The sequence below is a fragment of the Loxodonta africana genome, chromosome 15 (genome assembly GCF_030014295.1).
Source record: "Loxodonta africana isolate mLoxAfr1 chromosome 15, mLoxAfr1.hap2, whole genome shotgun sequence".
NCBI lineage: Eukaryota > Metazoa > Chordata > Mammalia > Proboscidea > Elephantidae > Loxodonta > Loxodonta africana.
The window spans coordinates 47,957,596-47,979,281 of NC_087356.1; the positions used below are offsets into that span (position 1 = coordinate 47,957,596).

The 21,686-nt window shown below is 40.1% G+C and overlaps 1 protein-coding gene across 6 annotated transcripts in view; it reads left to right on the forward strand.

The window, feature by feature from the left end:
• Window positions 1–3,670: 3,670 nt before the first annotated feature.
• ANAPC1 (anaphase promoting complex subunit 1) overlaps window positions 3,671–21,686 on the forward strand; it is a 184,694-nt gene continuing 166,678 nt past the window's right edge. For 4 of the 6 annotated variants that reach the window (XR_010317985.1, XM_023557036.2, XM_010597103.3 and 1 more), the window contains exons 1-7: window positions 3,671–3,944; window positions 5,925–6,161; window positions 7,193–7,354; window positions 19,136–19,187; window positions 19,390–19,490; window positions 20,153–20,235; window positions 21,323–21,396. Coding sequence is in view for 5 of the 6 variants with exons in the window: in XM_023557036.2 (XP_023412804.2) it covers window positions 5,949–6,161; window positions 7,193–7,354; window positions 19,136–19,187; window positions 19,390–19,490; window positions 20,153–20,235; window positions 21,323–21,396 (685 nt within the window). In the remaining variant the exon portion in view is untranslated. Of the gene's footprint in view, window positions 3,945–5,924; window positions 6,162–7,192; window positions 7,355–19,135; window positions 19,188–19,389; window positions 19,491–20,152; window positions 20,236–21,322; window positions 21,397–21,686 lie in introns of those variants that run through there. The other 2 variants (XM_003417402.4, XM_023557038.2) reach the window with 2 other exon arrangements.

Here is a 21,686-nt window from a genome sequence, read left to right on the forward strand (position 1 = left end):
CAGCAAAAATTTGAGGCCCTCAGTCTTACAACCACAAGGAACTGAATTCTGAGTAAGCCTCAAAGGACACAAAACCCCAGCCAACTCATTGCGTGCAATCTGTTGAGACTTTAAGCAGAGGACTGAGCTAGGCCATGCTTGGACTCCTGACCCACAGAAATGGTGACATAAAAAATGTGTGTTGTTTTAAGCCATAAAGTTTCTGCTACTATTATTATGCAGCAAATGATAATAATACAGAGTCTTATATTTTGCAAAAAATTGATTAAAAGTTAGAAATAGGGATTTTATTGTTTTTTTTTGCATAGCAATTATATATGTGGAGTTTTGCTAATTATCGGGGGTGTTTACACCAACAGAAGAGATCTATTTTATAATACTGGGTATACCTGTGACAACTGTTTTTTAGTATGTGTCATGGATTGAGTTATGTCCCCCCAAAAATGTGTGTATCGATTTGGTTAGGCCATGATTCCCAGTATTGTGTGGTTGTCCTTCATTTTGGGACTGTAATTTTATGTTGAGAGGATTAGGGTGGGATTGTAACACCACCCTTACTCAGGTCACCTCCCTGATCCAAAGTCAAGGGAGTTTCCCTGGGGTGTGGCCTGCACCACCTTTAATCTCTCAAGAGATAAAAAGAAAGGGAAGCAAGCAGAGAGTTGGGGACCTCAAGCCACCAAGACAGCAGTCCCGGGAGCTGACCGCTTCCTTTGGATCTGACATTCCTGTGCTGAGATGCTCCCAGTCCAAGGGAAGACTGATGCATCACAAGGACTTTCCTCCAGGGCCGACAGAGAGAGAAAGCTTTCCCCTGGAGTTGGCATCCTGAATTCAGACTTCTGGCCTACTGGACTGTGAGAGAATAAACTTCTCTTTGTTAAAGCCATCCACTTGTGATATTTCTGTTACAGCAGCACTAGATGACTAAGACAGTATGCTTCAGTTGACTTCAAGTTTTGTGAATCATATACTAGAAAATTGAATATATTCATAAAATATGGTTGTTAACCCACTTACCATATAAATGAACTGGTAGTGAACTCTATTATTTTCCCTTTCCTTTGTACCCTGACTTTGGGTCCCTTGTATCCAAAATGTAATTTCAGGAACTCTTAAGGTAATTTGAGGAGGCCTGGTAGTGCAGTGGTTAAAGAACTCAGCTGCCAACCAAAAGGTCAGCTGTTTGAACTCACCAGCCGCTCCACTGAAGAAATATGTGGCAATCTGCTTCTGTAAAGGCTGTAGCCTTAGAAACCCTATGAGGCAGTTCCACTCTGTGCATTAGGGTCATTATGAATTGGAATCAACTTGATGGCAATGGATTTTTAAGGTAGTTTATTTGGAAGCCACAGTTAAAGTGCAGTGAGTTGGCTGTCTGGCCTAGGAAACTCCTGGATTTATGGTTCGAGCCCCATGAGCAGAGGGGTTAGTGGCAGAAGCAGAAGGATTTGCTTACTTAAGAAACTGTCAGATCATGAGTCCAAGTAATGCTGTTAGTGACAACGCTGTTAGACTGATGTCTGACCATGAGTGTTGCAAGGAGCAGTGGGGCCAGTTCTGCTGTTCTGCAGGGAACACAGCAATGTTCTAGCCCCAAAGGACTGACTGGTGGTCTCTGGGAGTACTGGAGGGGAGCTATCGGTGTAGACCCTGGTGTCCTCACAGTGGACATCATCAGGTAAGGCCTCAGGGAGGCCCCTTAAGAAAATTTCTTGAGCAGGCAAGATAACTTGAACAGGCAAGGGAAAAAGCTGGGTAAATCCTTTCAGTGACTCTACTTCACAGCTGGATAATTAGCAGTATAAAAACACTCTTTGTGGACTGTACTGCCTGAATTCCTTAGAAAAGGGAGCCAGAGGCAAGAATGATTAGTGCTGATGCTTCATGTGGGTGGTTCAATCTCTAGACCGAAGAGAATGAATGAAATGGGAAAATGAGGCAGGGGAGCTTGAGAAGTAATGCACTGGATTCTGCTTCATGGGACGCCAAAGCCTCAGCAGACTGCCTGGCAGGTGCGCCACTCTGCCGCACAGGACATGTCCTGACAGGTATGCAGAAAAACCAGGCCTTAGAGTAGTTCACAGGAGGGAGGAAGAAAAGGGATTTTATACATCTGGCTCCTTCCTGCTTGTTCCTATTGATGGACATTTGCCTTGATCACAAATTACTCCCTATACTTTAGGTTATGTCTTCTGGCCCTTTCATAAGGCAGCTGCCATTCCCTGTGGGGGAGGCAGGAGAAGCCATAGTTGAGTTTTAGGGAGTGCCACGCATTGTCCTGGCTTCACAGCAGCAGCCAACGGAGAGGGCTTTGTCCTCTGTGGTGAGTGCCTGGTAGTGGGGCTGACAGGACTAGTGCAACCATGGGTGGCCTTTGGGGCAGGCCATGGTGGCAGCTGAGGTGGACAAGAGGCTGAGGATCTGGAGGATGGTGGCAATAAGAGACTCTGAGATGCATCTGAGGTGTGTCCTGATGCAGGTTCTACCAGAAAGACCTGGTGGAGGAGGAAGGTAGGGACCCTGTGGGGGGAAATACATAAAGGATAAGAGAGGGCATTTGGGATATGATTGTTAACTTGACCTCATTTTATCGTCGAGCCAGGAAAGTCTGGGGGTATTTTGATTTCAGGTAAATGACTGGTGAAAGGCAGTTGTGCCCAAAGTTCTGAGAAACGAAAGGCTCCTTCCTGTTGGTGTGAAGCCTCCTGAGAAGAGACACTTGAGCTAAACCCTGAAGGGTGACATGCTAAGTAAGGCATGGCAATGAATACAGAGAGTAAGGCCATGAAGTGTAAGGTGTGTTTGGGGAATCCCAGTAGATGCTTTTAGCGAAGTCATAAAGTTTTAGCCAACTTTACATTTCTGGGTAAGCATTTGAAGTTTATTCCTAAGCACTAAGAGGCCTGTCAATAGTTTTAACTTGGCAATACGGGATTGTTGTTGTTGTTAGCTGCTGTAAAGTCAGACTGACTCATGGGAACTCTATGCATTACAGAGCAGAACTCCTCCACAAGGTTTTCTTGTCTGTAATCTTTACAGAAGGAGATCGTCAGGCCTTTCTTTCATGGCGCTTCCATGGTTCCAACCACCAACCTTAGGTTAGCAACGCATTGCAAACCGCTCGTGCCACCCTGGCTCCTAATTGGGATTAGAGCTCAAGAAAGTTTCTAGTTTCCATAAATGTGATATTGTACAGTTGAACCCAGACAGGGAGGGGGGGTAAGGCTGGAGTTCTTAACCTGGGTCTCTGAATCACCTGTGAACCTCTGAAATTGCACGTTTTTTGTTAGAGCCTTCATACCTTTCACCAACTTTTCAAGGAGTCTGGATGCCTTGTGGTGCAGATTCACTCACGTAGAACGAAGATGAGCAGGGCCCCAGAGCCTGGAGGCACGTACCTCCATTTGGGGCCAAGGAGGCAGAAGCAAAAGCAGCCAGAAAATCTCATAACTCAGAGTCAGGTGGCAGTTCAAGCTCGTAGTGACATGATCTAGAGAAGATCTGCGTCAGGAGGGTGCCATCACACGTAGATTCTTGGAGTCGCTCCCGCTTCGGGACTCAGTGCTGCCTCTTAAGGCGGTTGGAGGTAAGGTCTTCGTGTTCTTCAGGCAACTGCGCAGGCGCCAAGGCCGCCGGGCGCCGCGCGCCTCCCGCGGTGCCCGAACCGCCCCGGCGCGAGGGAAGACGGGAAAGTCAAGATGGTCGTGTCAATTTAAACAGCTTCCGGAGCTGCTCGCCGGCACGTCAGCCTGCTGTTAGCTGTCGCGCCTGGTACTGCAGCCCCTTTTGCCTCCGGAGTAGGGGAGAGAGAGGGATGAGAATCAACGAAGGCTGAGGAGTCACCGTGACCGACCCCGCCGCTGTCCTCAGGCCCCTCCGGCCCCCGCGCCTCCGGGGAGCAGCCGAGGCTCGCCGCGCCTGCCGCGTCCCGAGTCACACAGGTGCGGGTGCGGGGCTGCGGAGCCCAGCGGTCCACCTCCCGCCGCGCGCCCCGGGACCCTCATCCCCGCCCCGATGCCGGCCGGTGCCTGCTGACCAGAGGGCTGGGAGGCGGGTGGTGGGCTCCGACGGCCTTGAGGGCTGTACTTTTTGGGTGCGCCTTCCCGGTCTCCTCCTCGCTAACCAGTCTCTCGATGAAGCCCAATCCCTCTGAGCGGATTCTCTGAGGCCTGGGTTCTTAGCCCGCTGCCTTAGTCGCCTGCCAGAGGGGCCGAGAAGCTTTGTCTTTTTGCTGAGATTCAAGCCAGGGATCGTTGTGTGCACACCGTTCAGTCTTACGTTAGGTTCTGTTAGACTTTTAGGGGGAGAAATTGGTCACAAACTCATTGTTAGGCCAGCCCTCTGGTCCCTTTTCAGGGTGATCTTTTAATCTCATGTAGGAAAAATTTTGATTTTTGTCATATTAATTTAACATAGTACGTTTCTGTATAGCTTTTTGTGTTGCCACTAAGTCAAGTAAAAACACATTTATAAAAGTTCGGGGTACTGTGAAAGTATTAAATTTGTGTTCATAATCTCAGAACGAAAGTAATGTACTGGGAAAGTAATTCTAGAGTTTTCCCTGCAGTGAAAAGAGAATAACGTTACAAAATTACACGAACTTGGATAAAGTCACAAGTTCTTTTATATCGGTTATCCTTTGGAACAGGGTATAGGAAGACCAGCTGAATTTTGTTATTGTAAGTTTTATAAAGCGTTATTTTAGTTATGTCCAAAGTTGAAGTGACTTTGTTCTCAGTACTGATTTCTAGCAGTAGAGAAGAAACGAACTTGGGTTGTGTTTTGCACTGTACAGTAATCTCAGGACTGCCTTTTAATTCACAGTGGAGTAACTTAACCACTCTAAAGGAACTGCACAGGCTTTGAGGTGTTTGTGCAGCACAGAAAACAAACAACTGATGCCAAAAAGACCTGAGATGAGAAGTCTCAGTCAAATCTAATGAAATCCTCTTACTTGTGAGCACTGTTTAAAACGTGCTTTCTAAAAGTTGTCTACGGTGCTGACATTGGATGTTTGCCTTGACGTTTGTGTTTGAGGATTGCAGCCTAAATATGATGCCATGAGATCCATTTTTAAGGCAGTCCTGTTGCAGACAGAACCGAAATCCACCTCGTATGCCATGTTATGCAGTGTCAGAATTTTACCAGTTGTCAGTTACTTATGTAGAAATATTTGGGAGGTAGAGGGGCACGTCTTGACCCACAGCTCATTCAAATCTGCCAGTAAATCTAATAAACTGCAATAAATTTTGCTAATTAAAAGCTAGGACTCTTAAATCTGCTGTTAAGTCAGATATAAGCCTTCTGTTTCATGGGTAGAGTTACGTATGCCTTGGTTCCCTGGGTTTGGACCAGTAAGTGGGGTGTAGTTATAGATTTAGGTGGAATTGGGGTGTCAAAACTACTGATGACATTTTGATAGCTTATTAGATCTTTTGTGGATTGGTTAACTGAAAGCAGTAGTTCAACCTCTGATGAATTAGAGTAATATGTTTTATCTCATTCCAAATGCCATCAAGCCTTTAGGTGTGCTTTTTGAATTAGACTCCAGTATCTGAGCAGAAATGACCTTGAATGTTGAGAAGCCATGCAGTCGTGGGACCATAAAGTACAATGTGTTTTCATACCTTCTGTGTGAAGTATAGAAACGTTATGGGGTAGCTGTGGGACATGAGTGCTTGTCTTGACTCAATGGTTTCCTACAGTGGTAGGTTTATTTTTCAGCTAGTGTGTGACTAACGTGACATCTACCTGTGAGAGTCAGATCTGGAATGCCCTTTGATGTCAGGATTACTTATATACCGACAACAAAATGGCATTATTTGATACTCATCTAAAGATTGATGACTGTAAACTCTTATGGTATTTTTAGTCTGATTTTGACTCTAGAAGCTCACCAGAATGTGTTTGAATTCCTACAGAAATAATGTTGATATTTGGAACCCATGTCGAACGTCTATGAAGAAAGGGCAACGATGATTGCAGCCAGGGATTTGCAGGAATTTGTCCCTTTTGGTCGAGACCACTGCAAGCACCATCCCAATGCTTTGAACCTTCAGCTTCGCCAGCTGCAGCCAGCCTCTGAGCTATGGTCCTCTGATGGTGCTGCTGGCTTGGTGGGATCCCTTCAGGAGGTCACAATCCACGAGAAACAGAAGGTTCCATTAATTTTCCCATCATATTTTTGTAGAGTGATGTAATATAATTGTAATTTAAGGCTCCCCTTAAATTGCAACTGAGAAATGAGTATAATGTTACTTCTAGGGTGGTGGTTAAAACTTGGCCATTTCCATCAAGGCTAAGATAATGACTATTGTATCAGTGTCATGGCTACTTATTTTGTCATATGTAACTCACTGTGATTTTATGATGAGAATCAAGCTTTTTACTGTGATTGTGCACCATTTAAAATCTCTTTTTACTTAGTTTGTACTGACTGGATCTCATGTTATTTGGGGATGAGTTGGGAGAGATTTAGAAATAGCCCCTGATGAAAAAGACCTACATGTTTTTAGAGGAGAGAAGAAATATCATGTAAGTAGGTAGAGCAGTAGTTCTTAAGTAGGGAAATGTAAAATAAGTGTGTCAGAAAATCATAACCCCTGTCACCTTACTCCATTTTCATATGTCCCATTGGGGAATACCAAAATCTCAGGGAGGGGAAGCCTGAATATAAAACTCACTCTCTTCCAGTTAGACAAGGCAAGATGTATGTATGTTGCGAAGCAGAGAAATTTGCGTTGTGCATAAACTCCTGGCAATTCACATACGCACCTCACTGCCCCTTTATCACCCTCCTGTATGCTTAGTAAGACTTTTTATTCTCTCAAGCATATTAAAGATCTCATTTTTGAATCTATAGATGAGATATAATTTCGGTTTATTTATGTTTTTGGTAGAGTAGTATAGAGGTATAATATAAAACATTTAATATAGAGAATTAATGAGTAAATCCCTGTTCATGAAATTCTGTAAGATATAATGTGTGCATGTACACGTGCATGCACACAGGCACACACCCCCCATTCAGTTATCAGTGACAACAAACCTTCTAAGAGTCAGGCTTAGATGGAGTCTTATTTTATAGGAAAAGGGAGAGTGGGAGACTTGTAATCTGGATGATTGTTTGAATTAATTAATAAATCTTGGTCCATACTATTGAAAAAGTGTATATGTATTAATTTTTAAGGAAAGCTGGCAGTTAAGGAAGGGCGTAAGTGAAATTGGCGAAGAAGTGGACTATGATGAGGAGCTGTATGTGGCTGGAAATATGGTGATCTGGAGCAAAGGAAGTAAAAGCCAGGCACTAGCTGTATATAAAGCATTTACAGTTGACAGCCCTGTCCAGCAGGTGAGTTGATTTAAATTTTAGGATTTGATTAACTATTTAACATTAAAAAAAAAAAAAACAAAACTTTTCTATTAGAATTTAATAGAAATGATAAAAACATGGCTTCGTGATCCCAGCAGCTGAGTGTACATTTTAGCATGTGAAGACCAGGTTAGGAAAATAAACAATTCATTTTATTTTATGTTCCTTTTTTTTTTTTTCTAACACTATCCTTTGTGAATTTAATGATGATGTTTAAACAGTCTGTCCTAGAGTAACTGAATTTGTTATTGTCAATAAAAATTCACAAGATATTAAGGGTATAAAAATATTTTAACATATGGTGATTATAATTGATTGCAAAATATTGAATAGATGAAAATCATGCATTTTTACTGATACTCAGAGAAAAGGAAAGAAAAAAATTGCCGTTGCAGTTGACTGTTACACTTAACTCCTTATTCTGAAAATTAATAATTAAAAGGAAAGAATTAAGCATTTACCCTGTGATTCAGGGAGACACGTAGTTCATCTTCAGTTGAAGAGGAGAAACCTTTATGTATAGAAAATACCAGCTAATAATTGTAGAAGCATGGTAGAATTAGAAAATCACCATTTTTTTAATCTCCAATATAATAATTGATTCAGGTAAAAATTATAAATTGGTAATAACAGTTTTGGGTGAAAGGATTACCATGGCATCAAGATATCACCCCATGGATTACTTGCTTGCTGTGAAGGAACGAATGTTTCTTTATGTTAGAGGTATCTGTCATTGTTTACCTCACCTCGTCATGATCAAATTTAACATCATTAATAGTGGGAACAAGAATATTACGTGCTTCTGGATATAATGCAGCATGAAGTACATGGAATCACATACTAAGTTTTCTTTCCAGAGATATTTAACATGAGTATTTAGACCTAAATTCCAGAGTATGGAGCCCTGGACGCGCAGTGGTTAAGAGCTCGGGTGCTAACCAAAAGGTCGGCAGTTTGAATCCACCAGCTGCTCTTTGGAAACCCTATAGGGTAGTTCTACTCTGTCCTATAGGGTTGCTGTGGGTTGGAATCGATTCGACGACAATGGGTTGACTGATGGGAATTCATCATTCTATTCTGTTTACTTTGTATGTATTTGTAATAAAACGTCTAAAGGAGAAGAGAAAAAAACACATCAGGAAGCAGACCAACACCGAATGTGGGATATTGTACATTCTGGTCGCTGATAAAAGTTAGTCATGGAGAAAGAATAAAAAGAGATGGAAGACTGTTCTAGATTTAAAGAGGCTAAAGGAATATAAGTAAACGCAGTAATTTCTGAACCTTGCTGAATGAACTTTGATTGAATCCTGGTTTTAGAACACCAGCTATAAAAAGATAGTTTCGGGAAAGTTGAAAATATCTAGTACATATTGGTGATATTAGGGAGTTGTTAATTTTCTTAGGGGTTATGATGGTTTTGTGGTTATATACATCTTTATTTTTAGGAGACGCATGATGAAGTATTTAGGTTTGAAATGTCATGATGTGTGAATTTATTTTCAAGTAGTTCATGCAAAAAAATAAAATCTGTGCATACACAAATGCATGCACACGTAGATAAAGCAAATAAATGGTAACAGTTGTCAAGTCTGGGTGAAACATGTTCATTGTTTCAGCTTTTCTTTTTTTTTTATTAACTTTTATTAAGCTTCAAGTGAACGTTTACAAATCCAATCAGTCTGTCACATATAAGTTTACATACATCTCACTCCCTACTCCCACTTGCTCTCCCTCTCTTGAGTCAGCCCTTTCAGTCTCTCCTTTCGTGACAATTTTGCCGGCTTCCCTCTCTCTCTATCCTCCCATCCCCCCTCCAGACAAGAGTTGCCAACACAATCTCAAGTGTCCACCTGATATAATTAGCTCACTCTTCATCAGCATCTCTCTCCCACCCGCTGACCAGTCCCTTTCATGTCTGATGAGTTGTCTTCGGGGATGGTTCCTGTCCTGTGCCAACAGAAGGTCTGGGGACCATGGCCGCCGGGATTCCTCTAGTCTCAGTCAGACCATTAAGTTTGGTCCTTTTATGAGAATTTGGGGTCTGTATCCCACTGATCTCCTGCTCCCTCAGGGGTCCTCTGCTGTGCTCCCTGTCAGGGCAGTCATCAATTGTGGCCGGGCACCAACTAGTTCTTCTGGTCTCAGGATGATGTAGGTCTCTGGTTCATGTGGCCCTTTCTGTCTCTTGGGCTCTTAGTTGTCGTGTGGCCTTGGTGTTCTTCATTTTCCTTTGCTCCAGGTGGGTTAAGACCAATTGATGCATCTTAGATGGCCGCTTGTTAGCATTTAAGACCCCAGACGTCACATTTCAAAGTGGGATGCAGAATGTTTTCATAATAGAATTATTTTGCCAATTGACTTAGAAGTCCGCGCAAACCATGTTCCCCAGACCCCCGCCCTTGCTCCGCTGACCTTTGAAGCATTCATTTTATCCCGGAAACTTCTTTGCTTTTGGTCCAGTCCAATTGAGCTGACCTTCCATGTATTGAGTGTTGTTTTCCCTTCACCTAAAGCAGTTCTTGTCTACTGATTAATCAATAAAAAACCCTCACCCACCCTCCCTCCCTCCCCCCCTCGTAACCACAAAAGTATGTGTTCTTCTCAGGTTTACTCTTTCTCAAGATGTTATAATAGTGGTCTTATACAATATTTGTCCTTTTCCCTCTGACTAATTTCGCTCAGCATAATGCCTTCCAGGTTCCTCCATGTTATGAAGTGTTTCACAGATTCGTCACTGTTCTTTATCGATGCGTAGTATTCCATTGTGTGAATATACCACAATTTATTTACCCATTCATCCGTTGACGGACATCTTGGTTGCTGCCAGCTTTTTGCTATTGTAAACAGAGCTGCAATAAACATGGGTGTGCATATATCTGTTCATGTGAAGGCTCTTGTATCTCTAGGGTATATTCCGAGGAGTGGGATTTCTGGGTTGTATGGTAGTTCTATTTCTAACTGTTCAAGATAACGCCAGATAGATTTCCAAAGTGGTTGTACCATTTTACATTCCCACCAGCAGTGTCTAAGAGTTCCAATCTCTCCGCAGCCTCTCCAACATTTATTATTTTGTGTTTTTTGGATTAATGCCAGCCTTGCTGGTGTGAGATGGAATCTCATCGTGGTTTTAATTTGCATTTCTCTAATGGCTAATGATCGAGAGCATTTTCTCATGTATCTGTTGGCTGCCCGAATATCGTCTTTAGTGAAATGTGTGTTCATATCCTTTGCCCACTTTTTGATTGGGTTGTTTGTCTTTTTGTGGTTGAGTTTTGACAGAATCATGTAGATTTTAGAGATCAGGCACTGGTCGGAGATGTCATAGCTGAAAATTCTTTCCCAGTCTGTAGGTGGTCTTTTTACTCTTTTGGTGAAGTCTTTAGATGAGCATAGGTGTTTGATTTTTAGGAGCTCGAGTTATCGGGTTTCTCTTAATCATTTTTGGTAATGTTTTGTATTCTGTTTATGCCTTGTATTAGGGCTCCTAGGGTTGTCCCAATTTTTTCTTCCATGATCTTTATCGTTTTAGTCTTTATGTTTAGGTCTTTGATCCACTTGGAGTTAGTTTTTGTGCATGGTGTGAGGTATGGGTCCTGTTTCATTTTTTTGCAAATGGATATCCAGTTATGCCAGCACCATTTGTTAAAAAGGCTATCTTTTCCCCAATTAATTGACACTGGTCCTTTGTCAAATATCAGCTGCTCATACGTGGATGGATCTATGTCTGGGTTCTCAATTCTGTTCCATTGGTCTATGTGCCTGTTGTTGTACCAGTACCAGGCTGTTTTGACTACTGTGGCTGTATAATAGGTTCTGAAATCAGGTAGAGTGAGGCCTCCCACTTTCTTCTTCTTTTTCAGTAGTGCTTTGCTTATCCGGGGGTTCTTTCCCTTCCATATGAAATCGGTGATTTGTTTCTCTATCCCCTTAAAATATGACATTGGAATTTGGATCGGAAGTGCGTTAAATGTATAGATGGCTTTTGGTAGAATAGACATTTTTACTATGTTAAGTCTTCCTATCCATGAGCAAGGTATGTTTTTCCACTTAAGTATGTCCTTTTGAATTTCTTGTAGTAGAGCTTTGTAGTTTTCTTTGTATAGATCTTTTACATCCTTGGTAAGATTTATTCCTAAGTATCTTATCTTCTTGGGGGCTACTGTGAATGGTATTGATTTGGTTATTTCCTCTTCGGTGTTCTTTTTGTTGATGTAGAGGAATCCAAGTGATTTTTATATGTTTATTTTATAACCTGAGACTCTGCCAAACTTTTCTATTAGTTTCAGTAGTTTTCTGGAGGATTCCTTAGGGTTTTCTGTGTATATAATCATGTCATCTGCAAATAGTGATAACTTTACTTCCTCCTTGCCAATCCGGATACCTTTTATTTCTTTGTCTAGCCTAATTGCTCTGGCTAGGACTTCCAGCGCGATGTTGAATAAGAGTGGTGATAAAGGGCATCCTTGTCTGGTTCCCGTTCTCAAGGGAAATGCTTTCAGGTTCTCTCCATTTAGAGTGATATTGGCTGTTGGCTTTGCATAGGTGCCCTTTATTATGTTGAGGAATTTTCCTTCAATTCCTATTTTGGTAAGAGTTTTTATCATAAATGGGTGTTGGACTTTGTCAAATGCCTTTTCTGCATCAATTGATAAGATCATGTGGTTTTTGTCTTTTGTTTTATTTATGTGATAGATTACATTAATGGTTTTTCTGATATTAAACCAGCCTTGCATACCTGGTATAAATCCCACTTGATCAGGGTGAATTATTTTTTTGATGTGTTGTTGGATTCTATTGGCTAGAGTTTTGTTGAGGATTTTTGCATCTATGTTCATGAGGGATATAGGTCTATAATTTTCTTTTTTTGTAATGTCTTTACCTGGTGTTGGTATCAGGGAGATGGTGGCTTCATAGAATGAGTTGGGTAGTATTCCGTCATTTTCTATGCTTTGAAATACCTTCAGTAGTGGTGGTGTTAACTCTTCTCTGAAAGTTTGGTAGAACTCTGCAGTGAAGCCGTCCGGGCCAGGGCTTTTTTTTGTTGGAAGTTTTTTGATTACCGTTTCAATCTCTTTTTTTGTTATGGGTCTATTTAGTTGTTCTACTTCTGAATGTGTTAGTTTAGGTAGGTAGTGTTTTTCCAGGAATTCATCCATTTCTTCTAGGTTTTCAAATTTGTTAGAGTACAATTTTTTGTAGTAATCTGAAATGATTCTTTTAATTTCATTTGGTTCTGTTGTGATGTGGTCCTTCTCGTTTCTTATTCGGGTTATTTGTTTCCTTTCCTGTATTTCTTTAGTCAGTCTGGCCAATGGTTTATCAATTTTGTTAATTTTTTCAAAGAATCAGCGTTTGGCTTTGTTAATTCTTTCGGTTGTTTTTCTGTTCTCTAATTTATTTAGTTCAGCTCTAATTTTTATTATTTGTTTTCTTCTGGTGCCTGATGGGTTCTTTTGTTGCTCACTTTCTATTTGTTCAAGTTGTCGGGACAGTTCTCTGATTTTGGCTCTTTCTTCTTTTTGTATGTGTGCATTTATCGATATAAATTGGCCTCTGAGCACTGCTTTTGCTGTGTCCCAGAGGTTTTGATAGGAAGTATTTTCATTCTCGTTGCATTCTATGAATTTCCTTATTCCCTCCTTGATGTCTTCTATAACCCAGTCTTTTTTCAGGAGGGTATTGTTCATTTTCCAAGTATTTGATTTCTTTTCCCTAGTTTTTCTGTTACTGATTTCTAGTTTTATTGCCTTGTGGTCTGAGAAGATGCTTTGTAATATTTCGATGTTTTGGACTCTGCAAAGGTTTGTTTTATGACCTAATATGTGGTCTATTCTAGAGAATGTTTCATGCGCGCTAGAAAAAAAAGTATACTTTGCAGCAGTTGGGTGGAGAGTTCTGTATAAGTCAATGAGGTCAAGTTGGTTGATAGTTGTAATTAGGTCTTCCGTGTCTCTATTGAGCTTCTTACTGGATGTCCTGTCCTTCTCTGAAAGTGGTGTGTTGAAGTCTCCTACTATAATTGTGGAGGTGTCTATCTCACTTTTCAGTTCTGTTAAAATTTGATTTATGTATTTTGCAGCCCTGTCATTGGGTGCATAAATATTAAATATGGTTATGTCTTCCTGATCAATTGTCCCTTTTATCATTATATAGTGTCCTTCTTTATCCTTTGTGGTGGATTTAAGTCTAAAGTCTATTTTGTCAGAAATTAATATTGCTACTCCTCTTCTTTTTTGCTTATTGTTTGCTTGATATATTTTTTTCCATCCTTTGAGTTTTAGTTTATTTGTTTCTCTAAGTCTAAGGTGTGTCTCTTGTAGGCAGCATATAGATGGATCGTGTTTCTTTATCCAGTCTGTGACTCTCTGTCTCTTTATTGGTGCATTTAGTCCATTTACATTCAGCGTAATTATAGATAAATAAGTTTTTAGTGCTGTCATTTTGATGCCTTTTTATGTGTGTTGTTGTCAATTTCATTTTTCCACGTACTTTTTTGTGCTGAGGCGTTTTTCTTAGTAAATTGTGAGATCCTCATTTTCATAGTGTTTGACTTTATGTTAGTTGAGTCGTTACGTTTTTCTTGGCTTTTATCTTGAGTTATAGAGTTGTTATACCTTTTTGTGGTTACCTTATTATTTACCCCTATTTTTCTAAGTAAAAACCTAACTTGTATTGTTCTATATCGCCTTGTATCACTTTCCATATGGCAGTTCAATGCCTCCTGTATTTAGTCCCTCTTTTTGATTATTGTGATCTTTCACCCATTGACTTCCATGATTCCCTGTTATGTGTATTTTTTTTTTTCAATTAATCTTAATTTGTTTGTTTTTGTGATTTCCCTATTTGAGTTGATATCAGGACGTTCTGTTTTGTGATCTTGTGTTGTGCTGATATCTGATATTATTGGTTCTCTGACCAAACAATATCCTTTAGTATTTCTTGTAGCTTTAGTTTGGTCTTTGCAAATTCTCTAAACTTGTGTTTATCTGTAAATATCTTAATTTTGCCTTCATATTTCAGAGAGAGTTTTGCTGGATATATGATCCTTGGGTGGCAGTTTTTCTCCTTCAGTGTTCTGTATATGTCGTCCCATTCCCTTCTTGCCTGCATGGTTTCTGCTGAGTAGTCTGAACTTATTCTTATTGACTCTCCCTTGAAGGAGACCTTTCTTTTCTCCCTGGCTGCTTTTAAAATTTTCTGTTTATCTTTGGTTTTGGTGAGTTTGATGATAATATGTCTTGGTGTTTTTCTTTTTGGATCAAGCTTAAATGGGGTTCGATGAGCATCTTGGATAGATATCCTTTCGTCTTTCATGATGTCAGGGAAGTTTTCTGTCAGGAGTTCTTCAACTATTTTCTCTGTGTTTTCTGTCCCCCCTCCCTGTTCTGGGACTCCAGTCACCCGCGGGTTATCCTTCTTGATAGAGTCCCACATGATTCTTAGGGTTTCTTCATTTTTTTTTAATTCTTTTATCTGATTTTTTTTCAGCTATGTTGGTGTTGATTCCCTGGTCCTCCAGATGTCCCAGTCTGCATTCTAATTGCTCGAGTCTGCTCCTCTGACTTCCTATTGCGTTGTCTAATTCTGTAATTTTATTGTTAATCTTTTGGATTTCTACATGCTGTCTCTGTATGGATTCTTGGAACTTATTAATTTTTCCACTGTGTTCTTGAATAATCTTTTTGAGTTCTTGAACAGTTTTATCAGTGTGTTCCTTGGCTTTTTCTGCAGTTTGCCTTATTTCATTTGTGGTGTCTTGAAGCATTCTGTAAATTAGTTTTTTATATTCTGTATCTGATAATTCCAGGATTGTATCTTCATTTGGGAAAGATTTTGATTCTTTTGTTTGGGGGGTTGGAGAAGCTGTCATGGTCTGCTTCTTTATGCGGTTTGATATGGACTGCTGTCTCTGAGCCATCACTGGGAAACTAGTTTTTCCAGAAAATCTGCTAAAAAAAAAATGCAGTCAGATCCCTATCAGAGTTCTCCCTCTGGCTCAGGCTATTCGGATGTTAATGAAGCCGCCTGGGGAGGGTGGGGTAGGGAACAGAGAGATAGGAGAGTAGCACCTCAGAATATAGCCAGAGTTGCTTGTCTTGCTTGGAATGACTATTATATCTGTGATTCCCGCGGGGCGCGTCGCTTATGTGTGCTGGCTGTGTGGAGATTACCCCCGGGGGGTCTGGCCTGCTGGAGTCACGGTCAGATCCTCCGCTTCCAGCCCCACGCCCAGTGTCAAGGCTCCCATGCTGGGACGGTGCACTCTTGACTCCAAAATCAGTCGCTGCCTCCCGGGGACTTCTCGTCCCTCCAGCCGTGTTGCCGTGTCGCCCCCGCGAACCAGTTGGGCCCCCTCCCGGGGTTAGTTCAGGTGGGTGGAGCAGCTCCCCGTGCTTGTGCCGTGTCCAAGTGTCCCGGCTGGGACGCTGTTCTCCCCGTTCCAGTACCAGTCGCTGCCTCCCGGGGACTTCTCCTACCGGCTGCGTCCCACGCCGCCCGCGCGACCCAGCTGGGCCTCCTCCCGGGATTAGTTCAGGGGGGTGGAGCAGCTCTCCGTGCTTATGCCGTACCTGCGTCCAGTCCAAATCCAGGCGGGACGGTTCTCCGGCTGGGACGCTGCTCTTCCTGCTCCAAGACCAGTCACTGCCTCCTGGGGACTTGTCCCACCGGCTGCGTCCCACGCCGTCCGCGGAACCGGCTGGTCCCCCTCCCGGGGTTAGTCCAGGGGTGTGGAGCAGCTCTCTGTGCTTGTGCTGTGCCTGACTCGTATGCTGGCTCCAGGCTCTGGAAACAGTCGCTGCTTCCCCATATTAGTTCCTTCTCCGTCTCTAAATCTGTGTTTGTTATTCTGGGTTCGTAGATTGTTATGTATGTGATCGATTCACTTGTTTTTCCGTGTCTTTTTTGTAAGAGGGATCCGAGGTAGCGTCTGCCTAGTCCGCCATCTTGGCTCCGCCCTCTGTTTCAGCTTTTCTTATTGAAAAATTTTAAAATAAAAAGTTAAGAGGAAAAAACCAGTACATTTATAATAGTTGAATTGGGTGTTAGGCTGTTGCCATGTTTTGGTGGCTTTGATAACTCTTAAGATACTCATTTTACCTGAATGCTTCTATTTTTTTCCCCCATTAACTGTGTCCTAATGAGCATTGTACTTTTTCTAACTAATAGTTGGAAGGAATAAACTGAATTAATGTGCCAAAATTTGAGGGCACATGTGGAAGCAGTTCAGTCTAGGAGTGTTAAAGCCAGTGATCTTGATGATAAAATTTTTCCTGCATATGACCCACATAGCTAGTATAGATGTGAAAGGTAGATTTGATGATATCTGTATAATTCTTTGGAAACCCGGGTGGCATAGTGATTAAGTGCTACGGCTGCTAACCAAAAGGTTGGAAGTTCAAATCCACCAGGTGGCTCCTTGGAAACCCTGTAGGGCAGCTCTGCTCTGTCCTGTCCTGTCCTGACTCCTTGACGGCAGTGGGTTTATATAGTTCTTTGCTTCTGTATTTTCCTCTTAATTTCTCTAGTTACGATTCCATGGATTTGTAGTTTTCTAGATTCCATGGTTTTGTGGTTAGATACTTTGTGTCCTTTATCTTAAGATCTCTTGTTAGTGGAATTGTAAGATTTGGGATTTTAATCCTTCCGATCTGGAAAAATATTATTGTGTTTGCTAATATGGAGGAAGATTATATTTTGGTTAAGGAATGTAACTAGGCATATGTTACTCAGTTTTTAATCTCTTTGTTCTTTTATTCATTCTGCAAGTATTTGAATATCACTCTGTTGTATATACTATAAACAGTTTCTACCATTGAAGGACTCATAGCCTAGAAAGGTAGACAAATAAATGGATAAATGGAAATGCTGTATTCTGAGTGCCATGTGATAGCAACGTGACTGCAGTGCAGTGAGAGCCCAGAGATGAACTGAGCTGTGAAGGAAGGATTTCTCAAAGAAAATGCTTTTTAAATTAGAGATTGGAAAGGAAGGGCATTCTAGGCAGAGGGAATTGCAGTGAAAAGAACTGTGGGAAAACTTGACTTTTTCTGAGTTCCAAATCACTGAACACAGGCTGTGGCTGAGGGGAGGGAGATAAAAATGTGTGCTGGAAGGGAAGGGTGGATCCAGATTGTGAAAGACCTTGTGTATAAACCAAGAAATTTGAATTTTAAATTGTATGCAGAAGGGAGCCTATCTAGGATTTTAAAAGGGAAAGTAACTAAGAATGGTAAGATCTTTTGTTAAGGTTGAATTACAAAATAGCTTGTGGTAACTAGATTTTAATAGCTTACAAAAACTAGATTTTAAGCTTTGTGTAGGATATAGGGTTTAATACAGGTTAAACTACTTACTACAGATAGTCCCCAACTTACAATGCATTCGAGTGACGACGGACCACCCTCACGACCGTCAGTGTATCTGGAACATTGCATCTTCCTGGGAGGAAGTTAAAGGAAAATGCATGCAGGGGATATGGAAAAAGTTGCTGAGTTACGTGAACACGCTCCAAGCAATTGATCAGGATAATGTGATTGCAGACATTGGTGGGCAAATCGTCCATATGGCAAGAACTCTGAGTTTAGAACTTGATGTTGCCGATGTGGAGCAGCTCATAGATCACTAAGAAGGGGAATCCACAGATCAGGACTTGCTGGATTTTGAAGAGGAAAGAAGTGCTGGAGAAGAAAGAAATAACGAGTAAGAGGAAGGACAAGTTGTCAAAAAATTTTACAGTGTAAAGGTTGGAGTTTTTTCTAAACTAAATCACAGGATTCAGTTGCTTGAAAACATGGATGCAAACGCTGATCGCTTTGCCAATTCGATAGGCACATTCGGGAAGCAGTGAGATGTTACTGTGAAATATATGAAGGAAAAAATAAAAGGACCATACAGACAAGTCTCACTAATTTTCTGACTAGAAATACCATCCTGATTCCCAGGGATTATCCAAATGATCCAGAACCTTCCGCAAGAGGAGTTAATACCACAACTGACAAAATGACAAATGTTATCCAACTCTTTGTGGTCACAGTAAATTTTTATGATTTGTCTATTTTTTATGTATGTAGGTACGTATTAAAATATATGTAAGTTTACATGTAATGTTTTTAACCCCCAAAGACAGATAAAGATCGTATTTATAAAGATAATAAAAGGCAATAACAGTGAAAACTAAAAAAAATGAGGTATTCAACTTATGTCAGAACTTACACCAGACTTATTGGAACCGAGCCCTGTTTTAAGTTGAGGGCTATCTGTATTGGAACTCAGTTTTACTGCAAAGTGTCTATCTAGTCGTTTAAAATTTTTTTCTTTTTATAAAATTTAGTTGCAAACACAGTTGATCTTTCATTATAATATTTATTGTTAAGTAGCCTAATTTTACTTATTCCTATTCTTGGTTCTCATGGCGTATGTGTTAAGCTCAGGAGGAGGGAAAGTTACTATGTAGGTGCATAGGTGCCATTTTATTATTTAGATACCATTAGTGTAGTCCTTGGGTGGTGCAAGCTGTTAATGTGCTCATTTGGTAGCTGAAAGATTGAAGGTCTGAGCCTACCCAGAGGTGCCTCAGAAGAAAGGCCTGGTGATCTATTTTCAAAAAATCATCCATTGAAAACCCCGTGGAACTCGGTTCTACTCTGACACACATGGTGTCACCATGAGTTGGCGACTCATTGGAGCTGGTACTGGTAGTTAGTAGTTGTTATTTAGATACAATTTTCTTAGGTAAGCATTTTGTTTTACTTTTAGGCATTGTGGTGTGACTTCATTATATCACAGGATAAGTCTGAAAAGGCCTACAGTAAGTTTCTTTTTGAAATTTTATTTTGTCTTACGATGATTCCAAATGTTTATCTCCTTGTTTTCTTCATTCAAAATAAATAGCCACTTACTTGTAGTGGTTTAGCTTAAGAATTTTCCTATTGTGCGTTAAAGAGTTTGTGCTTTTTGGATTGAACTCTTTAGAAAAATTTCCAAAATCTTCTTGTACTTGTTTTTTTTAGGTAATGATGAAGTGGAAAAATGCATATGCATATTGCAAAGCTCATGTATTAACATGCATAGCATAGAAGGAAAGGATTACATAGCTTCTTTACCTTTTCAGGTAAACTTGAGTGTTTCCAGGTTTTTATGTTTTGTTAGAAAACATTCTTAAATGAATTAGTTTCAGAAATATTACTACTCTTATATATGTTAGTGTAATAAAGAATGCTATTTTTACTCAAATAAAATAACTACATTTCAGCAGCTTTAGTGATTTACTATTTTTCTATCCTTTACATAAACAAAGAACCTGGTGAAGTGAATTACAGAGTTTCAAAACAGTTAAGATGATCCTATCTTAATTTTTAGCCTATTGAGCTAAGTGGAAAGATTAAAAAGCCTTTTCTGGGAGACTTTTGTCAGTTTACATTATATGTAAGAAATATAGTTTGGTTATATTAAATAGGGTACATGTGCAATGCTAGTGTTTTTTCCTGTTTCTTGTCATCTTTTTCATACCTGATGCTATTGTTAAGACTTTATTGTATTGTCATTTTGGGTGCTGACTTTAGCCACTGGCGGGAATTTCAGATTGAATTTCTCTTCCTCCTTAGAATTGCTTGTTTTTTAATATTAGTTATGGTGGTTGTAAAGGTCTTATTAAATTGAAAAAAAAAAAAAAAGTAAATATTCTGTATGTTGCATAAGAACATTTTATTAAGGGTAGTTCACTTATATCTTTGTTTCCAACCCTCCCTTTCCTTCCCTCCTTTGACCTGATAGGTTGCAAATGTTTGGCCCACCAAGTATGGACTGTTGTTTGAACGGAGCAGTTCTTCCCATGAGATGCCTCCAGTTCCTCCCAGGTATTCAGTTTACTTAGTGCAGAATATTATTTGGCTTTTTTGTTTTGGTCCTGAGGTAAGACTGTATACCTAAAATTTCAGGATGATGATAATTTCTGTATTGATAGCACTGATATTTGCCATTTTCTTTAATTTCAATATTGTATACTTACAAGCTAGTTCTTCTTTCACTTGCTACTTAATTACCTACAGCTTTTTTTCCCCCCAAGTAGAAAAATTGAATGGAGAAATGGATTAAAAAGAATAAGATTCATTCTTAGCTCTGCCACTTTTTCATTGTGTTACTTTGGGCAAATGATTAGAATTAGCCTTAGTTTCCTTATCTGTTACAGGAATGCTGTTGTTTACCTCTTAGGGTTTATGTGACCATGAAATGAGCTAATGTATAATGCTTTGGCACAGGGCCTAGAACATACTAGGTGCCCAATAAATGGTAGGTTCTCCTTGGTGGTTTGTGTCTTTGCCTTGTCTCTCTTGTAAATTGTGAACTCATTGAAGAGCAGACACATACAGCATCTCTTATTGTGTGGTGCAAGAAGTAGACAGTAGATTTTTAAAAAATTGCTTATGGGTTTCTCTCTGTGCTCAGGTAGAAAATCTGTCTTTGTTTTTCTATCACTCTTTTAAAAAAAAATAATGCAGACTTTGCATTTACTTGGGAGAAAAAAAGTTAAACTGCGTCCCTCTCTAAGCAGGTGTAAGAAACTAAATTTCTTTCTTAGCTGATGTAGACACACTATCACCAAGACAGACCGAGAGAGAGACTGCCTATGCCCATTATTCTCTTGGTCTGGTGTTGTGACGACTGCTGTTTCCAGATATTCCCTGGGCTGTCTTGATTTCCCTCTGTGCATGTGTGTGTATAGAATTACGCTGTAGAAGAGAAGGAGAAGTTTCTAGGAATGAAGTAGAAAATACTCTGAATGACAGTGTATAAAAATTTTAAAGGTCTGCTTTTAAGTCATAGGTTTGTATAGAGTTACTTGTGTAATCTAGAGAAGATAATTTCTTTGCAAGGAAAATGCAGACTTTACACAAATGTAGTCATCTTGTGTTGATCATTGATTTATTATTTGTTTATTGCTAGAAAACCTTTACCCACTCTGTTCAGCATGCTGCACCCACTAGATGAAATAACACCACTTGTTTGTAAATCTGGAAGTAAGTGTATTTTTGTAATTTCTTTTACTAGGCTTTTTTTGTTTATTTGAGGGAAGGGATGAAATAAAAAATGAGCTCACAAAAATTTCACTTGTTTTATGAAAATAATGTTTAAGCGTTTTATAAAAATATTTTATTTTGAAATTAATTTATATTAAATTAAGAACTTGAATACCATGGTGTTAACTGTTTAATAGTTATTCTTTAAGTATAGTAAAAACAGAGCCTTCCCTATAAATCAGTCATGAATACTGATACATTTACTAACCTATAGATGATTCAGGGAACTC